Raw genomic sequence first — 15,714 nt, 5'->3', positions numbered from 1 at the left:
ATTGCAAAAGTGACGCATCTAACCTTGCAAAAAGTGCATCAAATCACGATTCTGTGTGCTTGAGATAGTTGGAGATCGTTCCCGGCGCCAGAATAGCAGTTTTCAGTTTTCCCCATTGACTTACCAGGTATAATGGTGAGGTCATGAAAATGACCTGACCTCATGATATGACATTTAGGAAAAATCCGAGAGATACAAGTTGTGAGACTCATAATGGATACTAGATCCTGCAAGTTTCATTTCCCTGTGACATCTCCTCTGGCAGTGAGGGCGTTGCGAAGTTGCGACATCTGAAGACCGTGCAGAGGTTCACTTATGACGTCATAGGTAAGTGACCTGACCTGACCCAAAAATGCGGTTGGTGTCAAAAGATGCGGCTTGAATCAAAGGTCAGGTATGCTAAGTTTCAGCTCTCTATCGCCAGCGTGTTCGGAGCTATCGCGAAAAAACCCTAGGGGGAGCGGCACCCGCCCCCCCCCCCCCCCTCGGACGGCGAGGGTTAAATTTGTCATCGTGCGAGGCTAAGGCCGAAGTGCCTGACTGAATTTGCGTTTAAACGTCACCTCAAGTAGCTGCTGCTTTGATAGGCTGAGAGCGATGAGTAAAGTGAGTGGTGCCTAAGCATAATTTGTTGCCTATTAGCCCCACCTTCATCGTGAATATCAATAGACGAAATGTTACAGGAGTAAAGTAAATCTCTCCGCATCGATAGCCTTACAGGTAGCCGTTTCTGATAACCGCTTAACTGCAAAAATGTTGCCGCTGCTGCAAGTTTTCAAGAATTACCACCAGGAAATGAGTAACATGGAAGGATTTGCGTGGCGGGCGGGCCACGCGATTCCCGGAGCTGCCTGCCCAGACTGTGGGCGCGGAAAACCCGTTCTGGCGCAAGACGGTATAAGATACGGGTCGACGCTGCGGCAGTCATTCAGCAATCCACTGCGAACCCGTGCAAGTCGCTCACTACGCAAAGGTAAGCGTAATATGGCCGTTCATAGCAGATCAATACTTGCAACTTGTGCGCATAGAAGTAATTGCATCTAGGAATACTGTTTGTTATATACGAGGTGATGACTTTATTGGAATGCCTTTGGTGATTCTGGATTGATGCTAACTTTAAAAGATATTTGACTTCGGTGTACGATTTCATGCGAGTTACTTAGCCTTTATTTCAGCATCTCGAAAAGCTCAATCGACTTTTTGGCGCTAGCTTTTCAGTATTTGCAGCCCAGCGCGTTTTGTGACAAATGCCATCATGCATCATTTGTTTCATAATAAACTTATCATTGTGTTGAACAGTAGCCTGAACTAGCATAAGTTATCGTTAACTGCTACCCAGCATACACTATCATGATCACTAACTGGTCATTGTTTTCTTGCAGACTTCAACATGAAGGTTGCCGTCGTTCTCGCCTGCCTGCTGGTGGCCGTCGCTGCCAAGCCCCAGTTCGGCAGTTTCGGAAGTTTCGGTGGATTTGGTGGTTCCAGGGGAAGCACCAACTCTGGCTCCATTCAGGGACAGACCGGTGGTCTCCTCGGAAACAGCCAGATTCAGAACAGCTTCGCTAATGCACAGGTGAGTAGTCGTGCTGTTCTTGGGTTAGGATAGATCAAAGTGACTTTTGGAATATCATTTCCCATATCAGATGCTTTCAGCTTTCAAAGTTGTTGTTGTCACATATGACCTTAGACTGCAATAAGCATTACGCGTTTATGCGATGCTGCATTGTCATGCATGAAATCACTGTCTGGTGTGTTTTCCCTAAGATAATAGCCGTTTTCACGACGCCCATCTGGTACACATATTATGCACATTTGGTGCAGATTAGGTGCAGATTTGGTCAAATTAGGTGCAGTGTATCTCTTAGTAGCTATCAGTTAGGGTTGCGCTAATTGTTTATATGCCTGCTTTGCCATATTATCAGAGAGTAACATCGATTAAAACACTTAAATGAATTCATAAAATGAAGATATTTGCTGTACAAGAAATTAGGTGTAGATTTGGTCAAATCAGGTGCATTCGCCGGATAGCCCGTCGTGAAAACGGCTACTACTCAGGAGACAAAAAATGTCACAAAAGGCACTAAGTTCAAAATGACATTTTGCTCATGGTTTCAGGGCTCTGCATTCGGCGGTGGATCTTCCTTCAACCGTGCCAACAGCAACGCTGGTCAGAGCTTCGGACTCTTCGGAGGGCAGCAGAGCGCCAGCAACAACGCCTTCAGTAACCAGTTCGGCGGACGCTAATTGAGTGCTGCATGATAGCTAGGTCATCTCTGTATCACTAATCACGCATTATGTTCCTGACGTTTTTATATGATGGACGTTGACATGTGTGACGCATCTTTTCATCCCGCACGGGTAATACATATCTGTTGATATTGAGCAATATAGTTACTTGCACGACCAAGTCAGACTCTGAACTGAACTCTGTGGGACTTGCAATTCTGCGCACTTCAAAGGAATGGCGTCAGGCGTCATGTTATCCCTTCCTTACACTATGTTACACTATGTTACACTTCCCTTCAAAGCATTATACCTCGCCCGCACATGGGGGGGGGGGTGGTTGCCACCCCCCCCCCCACCCCCCAGGTAGTCTTTCTGCTCTGCACTCAACATTTTTAGAGCTAGAAGGCTGATTTTTCGTATAGCTGCTCCTCTATCCTTTCTTGAGGTCCACTGAAAATTTCAAGTTTCTGTGCTTTTTGTTTTCAGAGATATGACCTTGTTTTTCAGGTCATGTCATGACCCAAATGGCCAATTCTCAACATCTTGCGCCTGCCATGGGCCTTGTGAGCTTTTGACACCCTGATTTCGGCCTTTTTTGCCAGTCTTACCTCCCACCTATCATGGAACATGTTGTTCGACGATGTATAGGGGTCAAGGTCAGGGTCAAGGTCAACCTAGGTCATCTAAGATAATTGCGTTTTAGGCAAGCTGAATTTACTTTTTGTGAAGTTTTTTGACTGCATTTTTGGTAAAAGCTTCTCAGATCATGATTTCATGTAATATGGACCCAAAACAATCCGTGCACACATCAGTATACACACAGACACACACAGACATACACTCACATATAATTGACCTTGACCTAACTTGACCTGAAATGACCTCAGCAGCAAAATTCTGGTCGGGTAGTGTGACAAAGAGGTTCTAGCTGGCTTGGCACCAGAAAACAGCATCGTCATCGGTATTTGATAAGCAGCGCACTTGATATCCAACGGTGACCCAAAACAGCAACATTTTTTAGTTTGACCTGACCTGGAAGGTCAATGACTGACCTGAGAAGGTAAATCTGGGTATCATTGGATTCGTCTCTTCCCAAAGAATCTTGTTGGTCTTTATCGCTAAGCTCTATCTCCAACAGGAACGAAATGGCGCGGGGGGGGGTGGCAACCACCCCCCCCCCATGTGCGTTCTAGGATGGGAAAATGGCATGTGCGGGCGAGGGTTAAAAATTTACCTCAATTTGGGTTGCGATTCACACGTTCTGCTCCTCAAAACAAAAACATCGTTCTTCCAACCGAGGCAAGCAAGAGTTATCATCAATTCATAACAGCTGCGAAAACCATGGAAGATAAATTGATTTAGTAAAAATTTACCTGTTCAACTCCTGGAAGTCGTAAAGCTTGGATTAACCCGGCGGCCGCTGGGCCTCCGCGCCACCCGCCGGCCGCTGGGGGGGGGCATATAGTTGCCCCCCTTTACTTCCACGACGATATCGTCGCAACGCGAAGAGATAGAGAAGCGAAACTTTGCACACGTCCTTCTGAATACCTAGCCGAGGTTGTGTCCAAATTTGGTGTCGATCCCATTTGAAATGACGTCACAGTGACGTCATAAGTCAAATTATAGATTTGCGACTCTCAGTTTCCTCACGATACATCAGATGTATGGGACCGAATATAAAGAGCCGATTATTGGTCAGGAACTAGATGGAAGTGTGCTTAGATGTTTAAGGATGACAGCAGGTGCTGTCTAGTTCATTCACAGTTGAGTTTCATGCTCAGCGTCATCAGAAACGGTCCATATCGGAAAACGACAAAACTTTATGACGTCACTGTGACGTCATCTTTGGTGCTACAACCACCAAACTTTCCCCAAACATTGCCTAGGTATTCATTTGAAGCTATGCCAAGTTTCACGTTCGTAGCTCATCAGGTTTCGGAGATATTCCACAAAACGTAAGGGGGGGGCAACTTTATGCCCCCCCCCCCCCCCCCAGCGGCTCGTGGGTTAAATAGTGATGAATTAACTTGATGTAAAATAGGAGAATCTAGCGAGTTTTTTATGCAAAATATGAAAATATGAAAAATTTTAAGATTGCTTTTGCAGCAATTGGCGATCATTGTTTTGTACGTGTTCTGATTAATGAAATAAATTTATTCTATCTATCTATCTATCTATGACAAGCCGACAATAGAGTCGACCCGGCAGTATCGTGTTAGGAATGTGTGGTACTTAAAGAATATCTGGATTGCAATCCAACTAAGAAATATTGACGCCAAGGTTTTGCCACTATCATTATCAATTTGGCATCATTGCTGGTCACCTGCGTTTTTCAGAAAATTGGGCTATTGAGTGGCGAAAATGTGCTGCCGTCACCTCTCATCAGAGACAGGAAGCAGCCCCAGATCAGTACCCTTGAGCCACCACATCCCTACACACATGCAAACACATTTACTTCCACTAAGTTACTACATTTACTACATTTATCACATATACTAGGTAAATATGCTCATCCTCAGCTGCTACTTACAGTTGAGTTCATTGTTCCAGCTTATCGTGGTATACGAATATATTAAGGCAATCACAATACACATTGCATGTTATTTGACGTCTACGATAGATTCCATGAGACGTCAATGCTGTGATGCCGCAAATGCTACGGCGGTGTTACCCATAGTCGATACTATCACTAAAACTGATAGGCACTTTGCTGTGTCATATGCAAACTGATCGGCAGTTATTACTGGTGCCGAGGTCATTGCAGCCGTGATAACATGCCACTTCCATGTCCATCATTCCATTGTCCATCTATGCACCTACCTAGTATTTACCATTTCTTTAAACACACGTATGAAGTGGCCTATGATGTAACATACAGCTACAGTTAACACACATTGCCTATGAGGTTTTAGCTTGAATGCGCAAAGATAAAAATAAGATCCTATTCGGCTCCGAGGCGAACATGATTTGTACTTAGGTACGTCCACATTGTCAATTTAGTCGCACAATGCACACTCTCCATTTTCCATCTCTTATGCCTTGCATATATGCCACAGCATAATGCATATGCCACATTCATGTCATCCATCACTCATATGATTCATCATATACACCGAGATGCCGATAGTAGATATACTTTTTCCTATTGAAACCGTCGCTTGCAGACGTAAGAATACAGAAGTCGCTGCTCGCTGGGTTCGTGTAGGCACTGAGGCGACATCTATTCGCGTTTTGTTCAGCGCTCGCCGCCAACAGCGGCTACGAGACCTGGGCAGTCTGCATTTAATTGGTGCCACCTTATTTCTATGGGTGCCACGATGTCTTTATGCCTCATAGAGCGGGTGAACATGCAATCAGTGGCGGCATAATAGGGAGAGCAGGGGGTACAGCTGCACTCCCATCGAAAAACATAGGGCGCAAACATATCTTTTTGCACCCCAAAATCCGTACAAGGGGCCCACCACGCCATCCAATGCATTTTTCTCCTGAAACCAGTGATCAGGAAACGAACGTTGATGTGCGAACTGGGCTATGCTGGTATCTGAGGGCCCTGCGACGGTCTCTTGAGGGCCCTAACGCGGGCCTATGACGGCCTTAACAATGCCTCTGAGGGCCTTGCAAAGGTCTCTGGGGGCCCATGATGAACCTCACGATGGCCAAGGACCCTCATGACGACCTCTGATAGTCCTCTCGAAGGCTTCTAAGGGTCTTCATAACAACATCCGAGGGCCCTCAAGACCCAAAGCAAGCTCCAAAGGCCCACGGTAGCGTCAGGGCCCCACGACGGCCACTGAGGAAATCGTGTTGTTCATAATTCAATGATAATCACTGAAAAGTAAAAAGGGGGCTCAAAACATTCATAGGGGGGCCTAGAGAAAATTTTGCACCCCCATTCAAGCCTACCTTCCGCTGCCGCTGCATGCAATGTTGATTCGAGAAAATGCAATGACTTATATGATTGACTATATGATACAAGTGTCATGCCTACTGATATAGGTATTATCGGTTGTTAAGAATTTTTGATGCCATAGGGAGGTAAAGCAGGAACTATAGTTCCCTTTTTGAAATCAGTTTGGCTGCAGGTTGATTATTGAAGCTCGCACCTGACTTTTGGCAGCTTCAGCGTCTGGCCAAGAATTTCTCACAGCTAAAATATTACATTTCGAATAATGCTCGGTAAGTATGTGGAATTCGTGTCTTCAAAATAAGCATACTATGATGTTCTCGTGGCTATCCAACGTCCGTTCGATGGCACAAAGTGTCAACGAATTCGATGAAAACTTCGTTTTTACTTGTACCAAGGTTAGAATCGAGTAATCTGTTCTGTCCAGGGTAGTTATACACTACGTTTTAATGCAAGTTTGACAGCCTGACATCACCACTGTTCTAATATTTAGCTTCAAAATGTATACCTACGGATTGAAATTATTGAGAAGAAAGCACATGTTGAAATTAGTCGACGGCCGATTTTCTCAGGTTCAGTTTTTGCCCGTTTCGCTGGCTAAAACACTTGCTTATTCGGAAAATATACTTGGAGCCAAAGGCCTTTTGAAAAAAAACTATATCACCAAAGCGCACGCGTGAACATTATGGGGTGAATAATACCCGTGTTAAGTTTTAGCCAAGTTCGATTTTCTTAGGCTTAGTTTTTGCTCTTTTCGCTGGCTAAAACGTATGCTTAGTCGAAACGTACTTGGAGCCAAACCGGTTTAAAAAACGAACTTAATCAATTTTCACGGCATGAATGTGGACATGAAAGATGCTTAGGTCATTCTAGAAAATTTTGGGAAAAAACTGGAAAGGGATTCCTATATCGAGTAAGACCGATGCATCCATCTATTTACAATTGAAGAAAAGTCAAAACTTATAAGTACAATCGTAAAATATAAAATGATGCTAAATATAAAATGAAATATAAAATATAAAATCATAACACTATTGATCCAACACTACGTTTGTATCTTAACTATGATAATTGCTACCTACAACTTTGACTAGCCATGTCATATGCATTATGCAATATCACATCTATGATTCAACAAATTGTTCAGATGCATTCCTTCCTATTTAGATATTCGTTCAGACCATATCCTTTCCCATAAATGAATTGCCATCACATTTCTATTTGACCGCGCACGCGACATGGAAGTGCGTAACACGCGTAAAGCAATGTCCATTACGTAATACGCAGCTGCCAACTATGATCACAGCGCACACCTGAGCTCTCCGGAAGTTGCGAGAGGGTAGCAACTAGCAAGCATAGTTACAATCGGCAATCCTTACTTTTATCTTTGCACCGTTAAGGCTGCAGAAATCTCACTCACATTAATTGCACGCTCCTCGGTGGGACGATTGGTGCGAGCCAGAACAAATGTATTAGAATAGGCTCACGCATGCGATTACCTGACTGCCGAAAGAGTCGGTTTCAGCCTTTGCACGTGCATGATAGCATTACACTAAGCGCAGTTGCTGTAAAACGACTTCCCATATTCAGTGGCCTTGGAAAAACTAAGATTAGGGCCGAATGACCTGAATTATGTACATGGCAGTTATGCTTAACAGCAAAGGTGATTTTTAGACTTGATCTGGCTCTGCGGCCCCAATTTTACGTCCCCTGCTTAGCATGATATAACTAGTTAGGTACCAATAACACATAGTCAACATGGTTACCGGTAACGCATGATTCGCTATCCCCAATTGCAACGCAGGCAAGTATTTCCTCGCTATGTTATAAGCGTCAGATGACAAAGTGCGGCTGGGGAAAGTTTAGATCAAAATTCCGTAATATGTAATAAAAACACAAAGGATTATGAGATTCTAAGTAACGGCGAGCTTCAGCTGTGCTTATATTCATCCAGCATTCCTCGGCTGCTGATATCTTATGGACAAATGCTAGTTATATAACATAACCTGTACACGTAACACTTAAATAACCGGTATTCGTAACGAGGGGCCAAGGCTGTCAGCGCCGTTGAGCATTGGGTCGCTAGCCGAGGCTGGGGGAAAAGAGGAAGATGCTGATTAAATGTCACGAAGTGTGAGCTGATGACAGGACCTTAGCGCGTCATAAACCAATGTCGGCGGTCAGACCGATTTAGTTATCAAAAACAATCATGGACAACATCACTTACGCTCGGTGTACCTACTTTATTTAATTACTTAATTTAATTACTTAATTTGTTTAATTTAGTTACTTAATTTGCATAAATTACTTAATTACTTAATTTACTTACTTTAATTACATAATTTTCTTAACTTAATCACATACTTCATCTAGTCACAGCCCAGACAAGCGAGATCAAACGATGTTACAAATATTACGATTTAAGTGTGAAACAGGAACAATGTGTTATCCAAGCGGCAAGCGCCTAGCATCTTGGTAATCCAAGATAAAAGTTAGGCATTGCGCTTATGCGTAACTTATCACACTGAACAACAAAAAGGCACACGAAACAGGTATGACAGGTATGACACTCGTCTCTTACATAACATGCACCGTAGGAAGCAGCACGACTTTACGAGGGAAACGAACGTCAAAGTGAATCTCGCTGTCACCATGGCTTTGGGGTTCTCAGAATTCCGCAGACTTGTCTGCATTTTGGATAAACCCATGCCAATACCCACTATATAGGTAAGGTGAGCCTGCCACGCAAGTCTCATCATTCAGCGTACGACTCCCTCTGTGACAGAACCTCTGCAACGCACTAAGGTTAGTGAAGTCAAGAGTCAGCGAAATATCAGGTGACATAATTAAGAAAATTTTGACCAGTGTCTTTTTATGACAATGAATGTCTGAATTAATTTTATATACTTCCCTTTACTCTTTGATGTTTTTTTTTCATTGAGTTGAGACAGTCATATGCTACTAAACCTCAGCCTTATGTTACTAAATGATTTTTAATGGCCAGGAGAAAGAGACATGCAAGCATGAGGCTTTGTCATCAGACAATGAGCCTCAAAATTGAACATTTATTCTTTAATGTTTATTCATACCCGGTAGCAATAAAACTTTTCCCACTTTAAAGACGAACCTTTTCTAAAATATTTGTAAACACACAACTTTTCATCGTGTGGAATAGCGACATATTTTGATGTCATGATAAAGGTTGAGTGAAATAACATGCCTATAACTGTAGTCCTTGAACTTAAACTAAGCGCTGCCTTTTTGCATTTTTTTCTCCCTTTTACCATTAAAGACTAAATTCCTTACCCATACCGAGATCATGGTGTGTCAAAAGTGGAAATAGCCGGTGCGCCGTCTGGCAACCCGGCAGCCAACTGCATAGGGAAATTCATGCTTTTTGTCGCTTTTTCGCTCCCTATGAGTCATTTGATCTAATTAGAGCTTAACTAGGAACGAGGCGGGCCACTTGGACGTATTCGGGTGCCGAATACGGTGTTTTGGAGCCAATACATGGGAAACCCTACCCGCCCAATGCGAGTTTTTAAGAGTCTGCATGCCCAAAGTAACGCTGAGCGCGGCCGTTTTCGGTCAGTTTTCCCCGACCTTGTGGTGGAATCTTCTTATTTATTCAACCAGGGTGGGCTAATTCGCTTAAAGGGACTATCCCACCTTTAACATGGGATTTGAGTTGAGATAGCCAAGTTTGCGGCGAGGTTCAGAAACCACTATCTATCTAGGTTGCAACCCCCGCGGCCTCTTGGTGTTGAAGAAATTCGTTCCCTTCATTTGAAAATGGGCCTTGTGCAAGGCCCTATCTTCAACATGGAGCGACCGTTAGTGTGACGTCACCTCGTTTAGTCATTCTGATTTAAATGGGTTTGTTCGTTGAAAAATCGCTTAAAACTTGGTCTGAACAACGGCTGCCGCCGGCCGCCGCGCCGCCGCTCTGGCAGGGTGTTTGACTTCATATCTCTGTTGCTAGAAAAGTTGTAGACCGATTTACTTGATTCTTGCATGAAAAGATCCGCCATTCAATTCTTAGCAGATAACGACAATTTGACGTGAATTGCACGATCCGCTGCCCATATTGTTGTACTGCCATCTATTGTCAAGGCTGGCGAACTAAAGCCGGGCGGTTATTTCCACTTTTGACACACCAGGGCCCAATCTCACCAAGTGCGGTAAACTCATTTTGCGGTAACCTACCCCAAAACGAATCTCACCACTGCCGTAATTTTTTATGTTACCGCATCGAAATAACCCCATGGGATAGCTTCGGTTTTACTGCAAATTCTTCATGTGCGCAGCTGCTCACGGCCCGAAAGCAAGTAAACAAACCAAACAATCAGCTGATTGCCCCCAAATGTCGGACAAAAATTACTGCAGACATTTGTGCCGTAATCTCTAAATTTTATACTAATTGTGAGCAAGAATCAACAATTAAAGATGTAAAAAGAACTTTATAAGAAAGAAAAGAAATAAGTTTCTTTTTTAAGATTATTTTTATTGCAGCCTGCGCCACCTATGCTTCCTATTTGCAGTACCCAAAACAGCATGTAGATGTCGCCCGTGAGTCTTGGAAACTGAGGTGCCGCTTGGAAAGAAGAAACACGCTCTCGTTGCCATGGCGACAAAACAATTGCGTTCTTTATATGGCGCCGGCGTGATTAGCAGCTTTTCTACCAATCCGAAGCGTCGAAAAATGGGGTTCTTTTGCAGGATTTGCACAAAATGCGGTAAATTACAGCATGGGGCAGTTTGGGTTGGCGAGATTGGATTATTTGCTTGGGGTTATTTCGGTGCGGTAACTTACCGCAACCCCAAACGAGTTTACTGCACTTGGTGAGATTGGGCCCATGTGAGTGTCTTATCACTTGAATTTACATAGTCATCAGTGACATCACAGACAAATATGTATTTCGATTAATTTTGAACTAATAATGACTTATTTTGCACTGATAACAATATAATGACCTCAGGACTCGACCGTTCATCCAGCTTGTTAATGAGAGGCTCCATCAAAATGGCATTGGAGTAAGAATTTTGGCGTGGTGCTTGTTTGATATAGGAATTTTCAACATCAAAATGCGACCAACAATTAATCAACATTCATTTAGAAATTGCAGCAGGGGGTTCGAGTAAACCGAGCAGTAACTAAAAGAGGATATGCAGGCTCTGACAAGCAAAGTGCAGAGAAGCAATCAAACAGTAGTTGTTCTCCGAAGAGAAATTCCCGGGAACTTCAGGCAGACAAGACACCAAAAACCTGGCTGTTCACGGAGCATTGTCCAGTGTCCACGGTCCAGCGCCGGTTTAAGCCCTGAGGGCAGTCATAGAAACTCTGAAAAGGGAGTTACTTACGGCTAGTATCAGGCGGAAAAACCTGTAGTGAAAGCACCTACCAAACTGGTGTGCGCCGCAGAAGAAGCGATCCAATCTCACGGCGCATACGATGACGAAGAATGACAAAAATTGATAGAGGGGAAAGTTTATGGGGCCGCTTTTTTACTTCAAATGCAATAAAAGAACAACAAATGGCCAAAAAGTTATTAAATTTTGAGCAAACAATGGCTAAAATGTCACTCGTCGCGATGCATGGTGCGGCTCGCGAGATGCGGCTGTTGAAAAGGAGTGGACCTTACGGTCCCGGGTCCTGTTCGTTCCGCGTCGTTGGGAGGGCTGAAGGGGCCGGGCGAGCGTTACGTTTTACTGTGACTTATGCTGGTGCGACGTGTGCGGTGTACAGTCTGTCTTGAAAGTACCGCGCAAAGTAACGGGTCGGTGGATCCATCAAGCCTGATCGAGGAAGGACCTGCTAAATTTGAGTCACCGAAGCAATTGACATCCTCGTCCATTCCCCAGGTCAATTGGTTCGGTGACCCGCCCGCATAGTCCCGTCGCCAGTAGCCAGGCCTTCAGTGATCATTTCGGGCTCGGTCGTTAACCCTGTTCTTTCATTTGCAGCCTTTCATCATGAAGACCGCCGTCGTTCTCGCCTGCCTGCTGGTGGCTGTCGCTGCCAGGCCCCAGTTCGGATTGGGCACTGGTCTTGGAACTGTCGGAACTCTTGGAACCGGCCGTCTCACCACGGGCGTAAGTCCAGCTGATTCGTGTAATCTGTCGGGTAGGAGGGTGTGCTTCAAACGGGTGGAGTCAGTTTAATCAGCTTAGGCTAAAACGGCTTACTGTTGCGCGCGTTCAGTCGTAGGTCCTTTGGTACGTCATTTGCTGGCTGCGTTACGTAATGTTTTATAAGGTAAAATGTACTTTTCCATTCTCATCATGAAAGCAAACCTTCCGAGACCCGTCCATTTTCTATAGAAACGGCGTGGCGCAAAGAGAAGACGGGGGGGGGGGTCAGATGCGCTCTCTTCCTGCCGCATCGCCAACCTAATTGGCTTAGCAAAAACGAGCAAGTGTCTCGTTACAAATGCCATCAATTTCCGTTTAAATCCATACTTTTTCGCGAGTATTTGTTATATGCGTGGGCTAACATGTTTCCGCGTTGCAAGGTAAGAATGTTTCTCAATTTTAAGAAATCAGATCAACTGGTGAGCTCTCATCTGAGAGCACAGACCAAAATGCCTAAAGTGCGGTTTTTGCTGAGAAAAGCGTCGTCAAAAACTATAGTAACAGCGGCATAATTTCGGCACCACGGTATTCAGCATGCTCAGCGGCCATAAATGATGTACCTTTTTCCGTTAAAGGATTATTTTAGTGTTACCTTGAGGTTAAGGCGAGGTCAAAATAGGTGTTCTGTTTAAGGTACCATGCTTCCGTGACAACAAACACTGCTCATTTCCAGGGTTTGGGCACAGGCCTCGGACTCGGCACAGGCCTGGGAGTCGGCGGACTCGGCACAGGCCTCGGTGTCGGTGGACTCGGCACAGGACTCGGACTCGGCACAGGCCTCGGTGTCGGTGGCACTCGGGTCACTACTAGCCAGACGACTTTCGGCAACACTTTCGGGGTGGGTCGCTAATCCACAGATTCTGAGTGCATACTTGAAGAGTACACTTATGTACACCTTTTCGGAACCATGCGATGTCAGTCTCGTGGAAGTTTTTCATTGAAGGAAACAGTGTGACTGTATATCGTTTGCTCATTGCTGTGCATTACTTGTTGTCATTTCATAATAAATATGCAATTTTAGAGGTTTCGTGGGTTTATTATGCTTGTGCTATAGCATGCTGAATGAAGCCGGTCATATTCATCAAACGAGCGGGAACAAGGTAAAACGTAAAAAAAAAACATGTTATGCGTGCCTTTCGGGCATGCAATACACCATTAACCCGCGCGGGGCTGGGGGGGGGGGTAAATTTTACCCCCCCTCGCGAATTTTTGCGATATCTCAAAAACGGCGGCGCGCAGCGCCGCCAAACTTTCAGTACCTTTTCTTACATCAATTTGACACGTTCCCTGAAAATTTGAGCGAAATCCGTCGGAAAATTTTTGCGAAATTGACGTTTTAGTGACGTCATGTTCGCCATTTTCGCCTCAAAAACGGCAAAAGTTCAAACGCCGCTAACATCTTCATTTTTAAAGGAATCAAGACGTAACAAAAAAGGTTATACGTAATTTTACTTTGTCTATCAAATGGCTATCTCGGTTTTTTGAAAATATTGGATTTTGGCCTAAATTTTTTCAAAAAACTGACTTTTTTGGGAAAATCATTATAAAATCCAAAATTTTGAGTCTATCAAAAAAACCGGAATATATGTCAGAGAAGTGGTCTATGTGCACCTACATACCAAATTTTGGAAGAATCGGTTCAAAAATGTGGGAGTTATTCAAAATTTTATGACGTCACGACACACAAAATTTTTGAAAAATGACTTTTTTGAAAGTTCTAGACCTCGTACGGAAACAAAAATAGCACCATTCGATTCGCCGTGAAAAACTGCATCAGATAGACACCTTTTTAGGCCTTAACAACCAACTTCAAAATTTGACCTCACTTGACCTGACCTTGACCTGACCTCGACCTGAAATTCATCCAGAGGTGGTCCATATCCCTTATTGAGTGTGCCTATTGAATTCCATGAGTAAAATGACCCATAAAACATGTGTCGCACATGCCCTTTTCTATATTTTGTTTTTTGGTGACCTGACCTGACCTGACCTGACCTTGACCTTGACCTCTGAATGATATTGTATGCAACGAATATTGTCTTGGTAGCCTAAGAACACGTTTTGGGCGATCAGTCTCAGTCCATGACTCCATTCTTCGGCAACTACGGTGCAAGGCCGATACTGTAGAAACTCGCAATTTGTACCCTTGACCTGACCTTGACCTTGACCTCAAACTTTAAATTAAGTACATGTTTTTAGTAGTTCGTGATGAGAGCTTTCGATTGGCGTTTGAATTTTCCAAATCGGACCATTAGTTTGGGAGATAACAGGGGGGGGTAAAATTTACCCCCCCCCCCCAGCCCCGCGCGTTCGGCTGGAGACCCCAGCCCCGCGCGGGTTAAATGTGCAAGTTTGAGTCGCGTGTGGATTCATCCATAGATCACTCGTGACATCGAATACATCATGTCGTTAAAGACGATTAGGATTTACGGATGCCGAATCAAAATGAGGTCGTCAATGACAGCTAAGACTGACACAATTACAGCCATTAATATTAACCCTCGCCGGCACGGGGGGTTGATGACAGGGGGTTGATGCAATCCCCCTAAGGTTTTTCGCGAATAACTCGCGTAAAAAGCGGCCGATCGCGACAAACTTACAGTACCCTCGCATTGATCAATTTCACACCTACTATGAAAATTTCATGACCCTGACCCAAATGACCTTTGACCTGTGACCTCTTATCCGAGACCATGTTTGGCCGGAATCGCGATTCGGCGTATGTTGGCTCGCATTAGCCGCGCGTTTGCAAGCTTTTCGTGGTTTCAAACGTTTTGACATGTGATTTGATGTTGCTCCCATATATTATGGTGGGTGTCAAGGTCACCTGAAGGTCAGATCAGGTCATTGACCTTTGGTGACCTCGGGTGACCTCGGTTCACTTTTTCGAGTTTACATGTTTCTAGGCTAGTTTTTGGAGCTGAATTCGAATTTAGCAACCATTTGAACATTTACGAAGTAGTTTTGAAGCCTTCATAACATGTTACGAAGCTGTAAGAGGCGGTTGACACGTATTACGAATACCCGTCACAACCCCTACCGGTTGCCCTGACGTGACCTGACCCGACCTGGTCTAAATGCTTAAAGACATCATCTCTGATCAAACTTACACGATATTCGTGATCAGCACCCCGGAAAACCCCATTGCAGCTGTAACATTGTCAGACACTGTACCATATGTCAGAGATTGTATGCATGACGACCGACGACCGAGGCGACCCCTACTCTGAGTCGTCGACTGCGCCGGCCGCCGCCGGACAGTCAGCATGGTTCAGAGAGCAGAATCGGTCAGGGGGTGAGAATCGGTCAGAGAGAGAGAGAGAGGAGAGAGAGAGAGAGAGAGAGAGAGAGAGAGAGAGAGAGAGGGAGAGAGAGAAGGGAGAGGAGAGGGAGAGGGAGAGGGAGAGGGAGAGGGGAGAGAGAGGGAGGGGAGAGGGAAGAGGTAGAGA

At 44.6% G+C, this 15,714-nt stretch overlaps 1 protein-coding gene and 1 long non-coding RNA gene across 3 annotated transcripts; both read left to right on the top strand.

The window, feature by feature from the left end:
• Window positions 1-776: 776 nt before the first annotated feature.
• LOC122367885 (heterogeneous nuclear ribonucleoprotein A1-like) lies at window positions 777-2,410 on the top strand. The gene is made up of 3 exons (XM_043341412.1): window positions 777-973; window positions 1,383-1,576; window positions 2,119-2,410. Exons 1-3 carry the CDS (start codon window positions 796-798, stop codon window positions 2,245-2,247), a joined length of 501 nt encoding a protein of 166 aa, XP_043197347.1. The 5' UTR covers window positions 777-795; the 3' UTR covers window positions 2,248-2,410.
• Window positions 2,411-8,745: 6,335 nt separating this feature from the next.
• LOC122367892 lies at window positions 8,746-13,287 on the top strand. Of its 2 annotated transcripts, none has more exons than XR_006254132.1 (3): window positions 8,746-8,938; window positions 12,098-12,226; window positions 12,939-13,287. It is a non-coding gene; the product is annotated as an uncharacterized LOC122367892 (long non-coding RNA). The 2 variants fall into 2 exon arrangements; XR_006254133.1 differs by lacking the exon at window positions 8,746-8,938 and adding an exon at window positions 10,297-10,991 and having other exon boundaries at window positions 12,939-13,283.
• Window positions 13,288-15,714: the final 2,427 nt, after the last annotated feature.

The sequence above is a fragment of the Amphibalanus amphitrite genome, unplaced genomic scaffold (genome assembly GCF_019059575.1).
Source record: "Amphibalanus amphitrite isolate SeventyFive unplaced genomic scaffold, NRLGWU_Aamphi_draft 000903F_arrow, whole genome shotgun sequence".
NCBI lineage: Eukaryota > Metazoa > Arthropoda > Thecostraca > Balanomorpha > Balanidae > Amphibalanus > Amphibalanus amphitrite.
The sequence above is the reverse complement of the archived record's forward strand: the minus strand, read 5'-3'. Positions and strand labels throughout refer to the sequence as shown.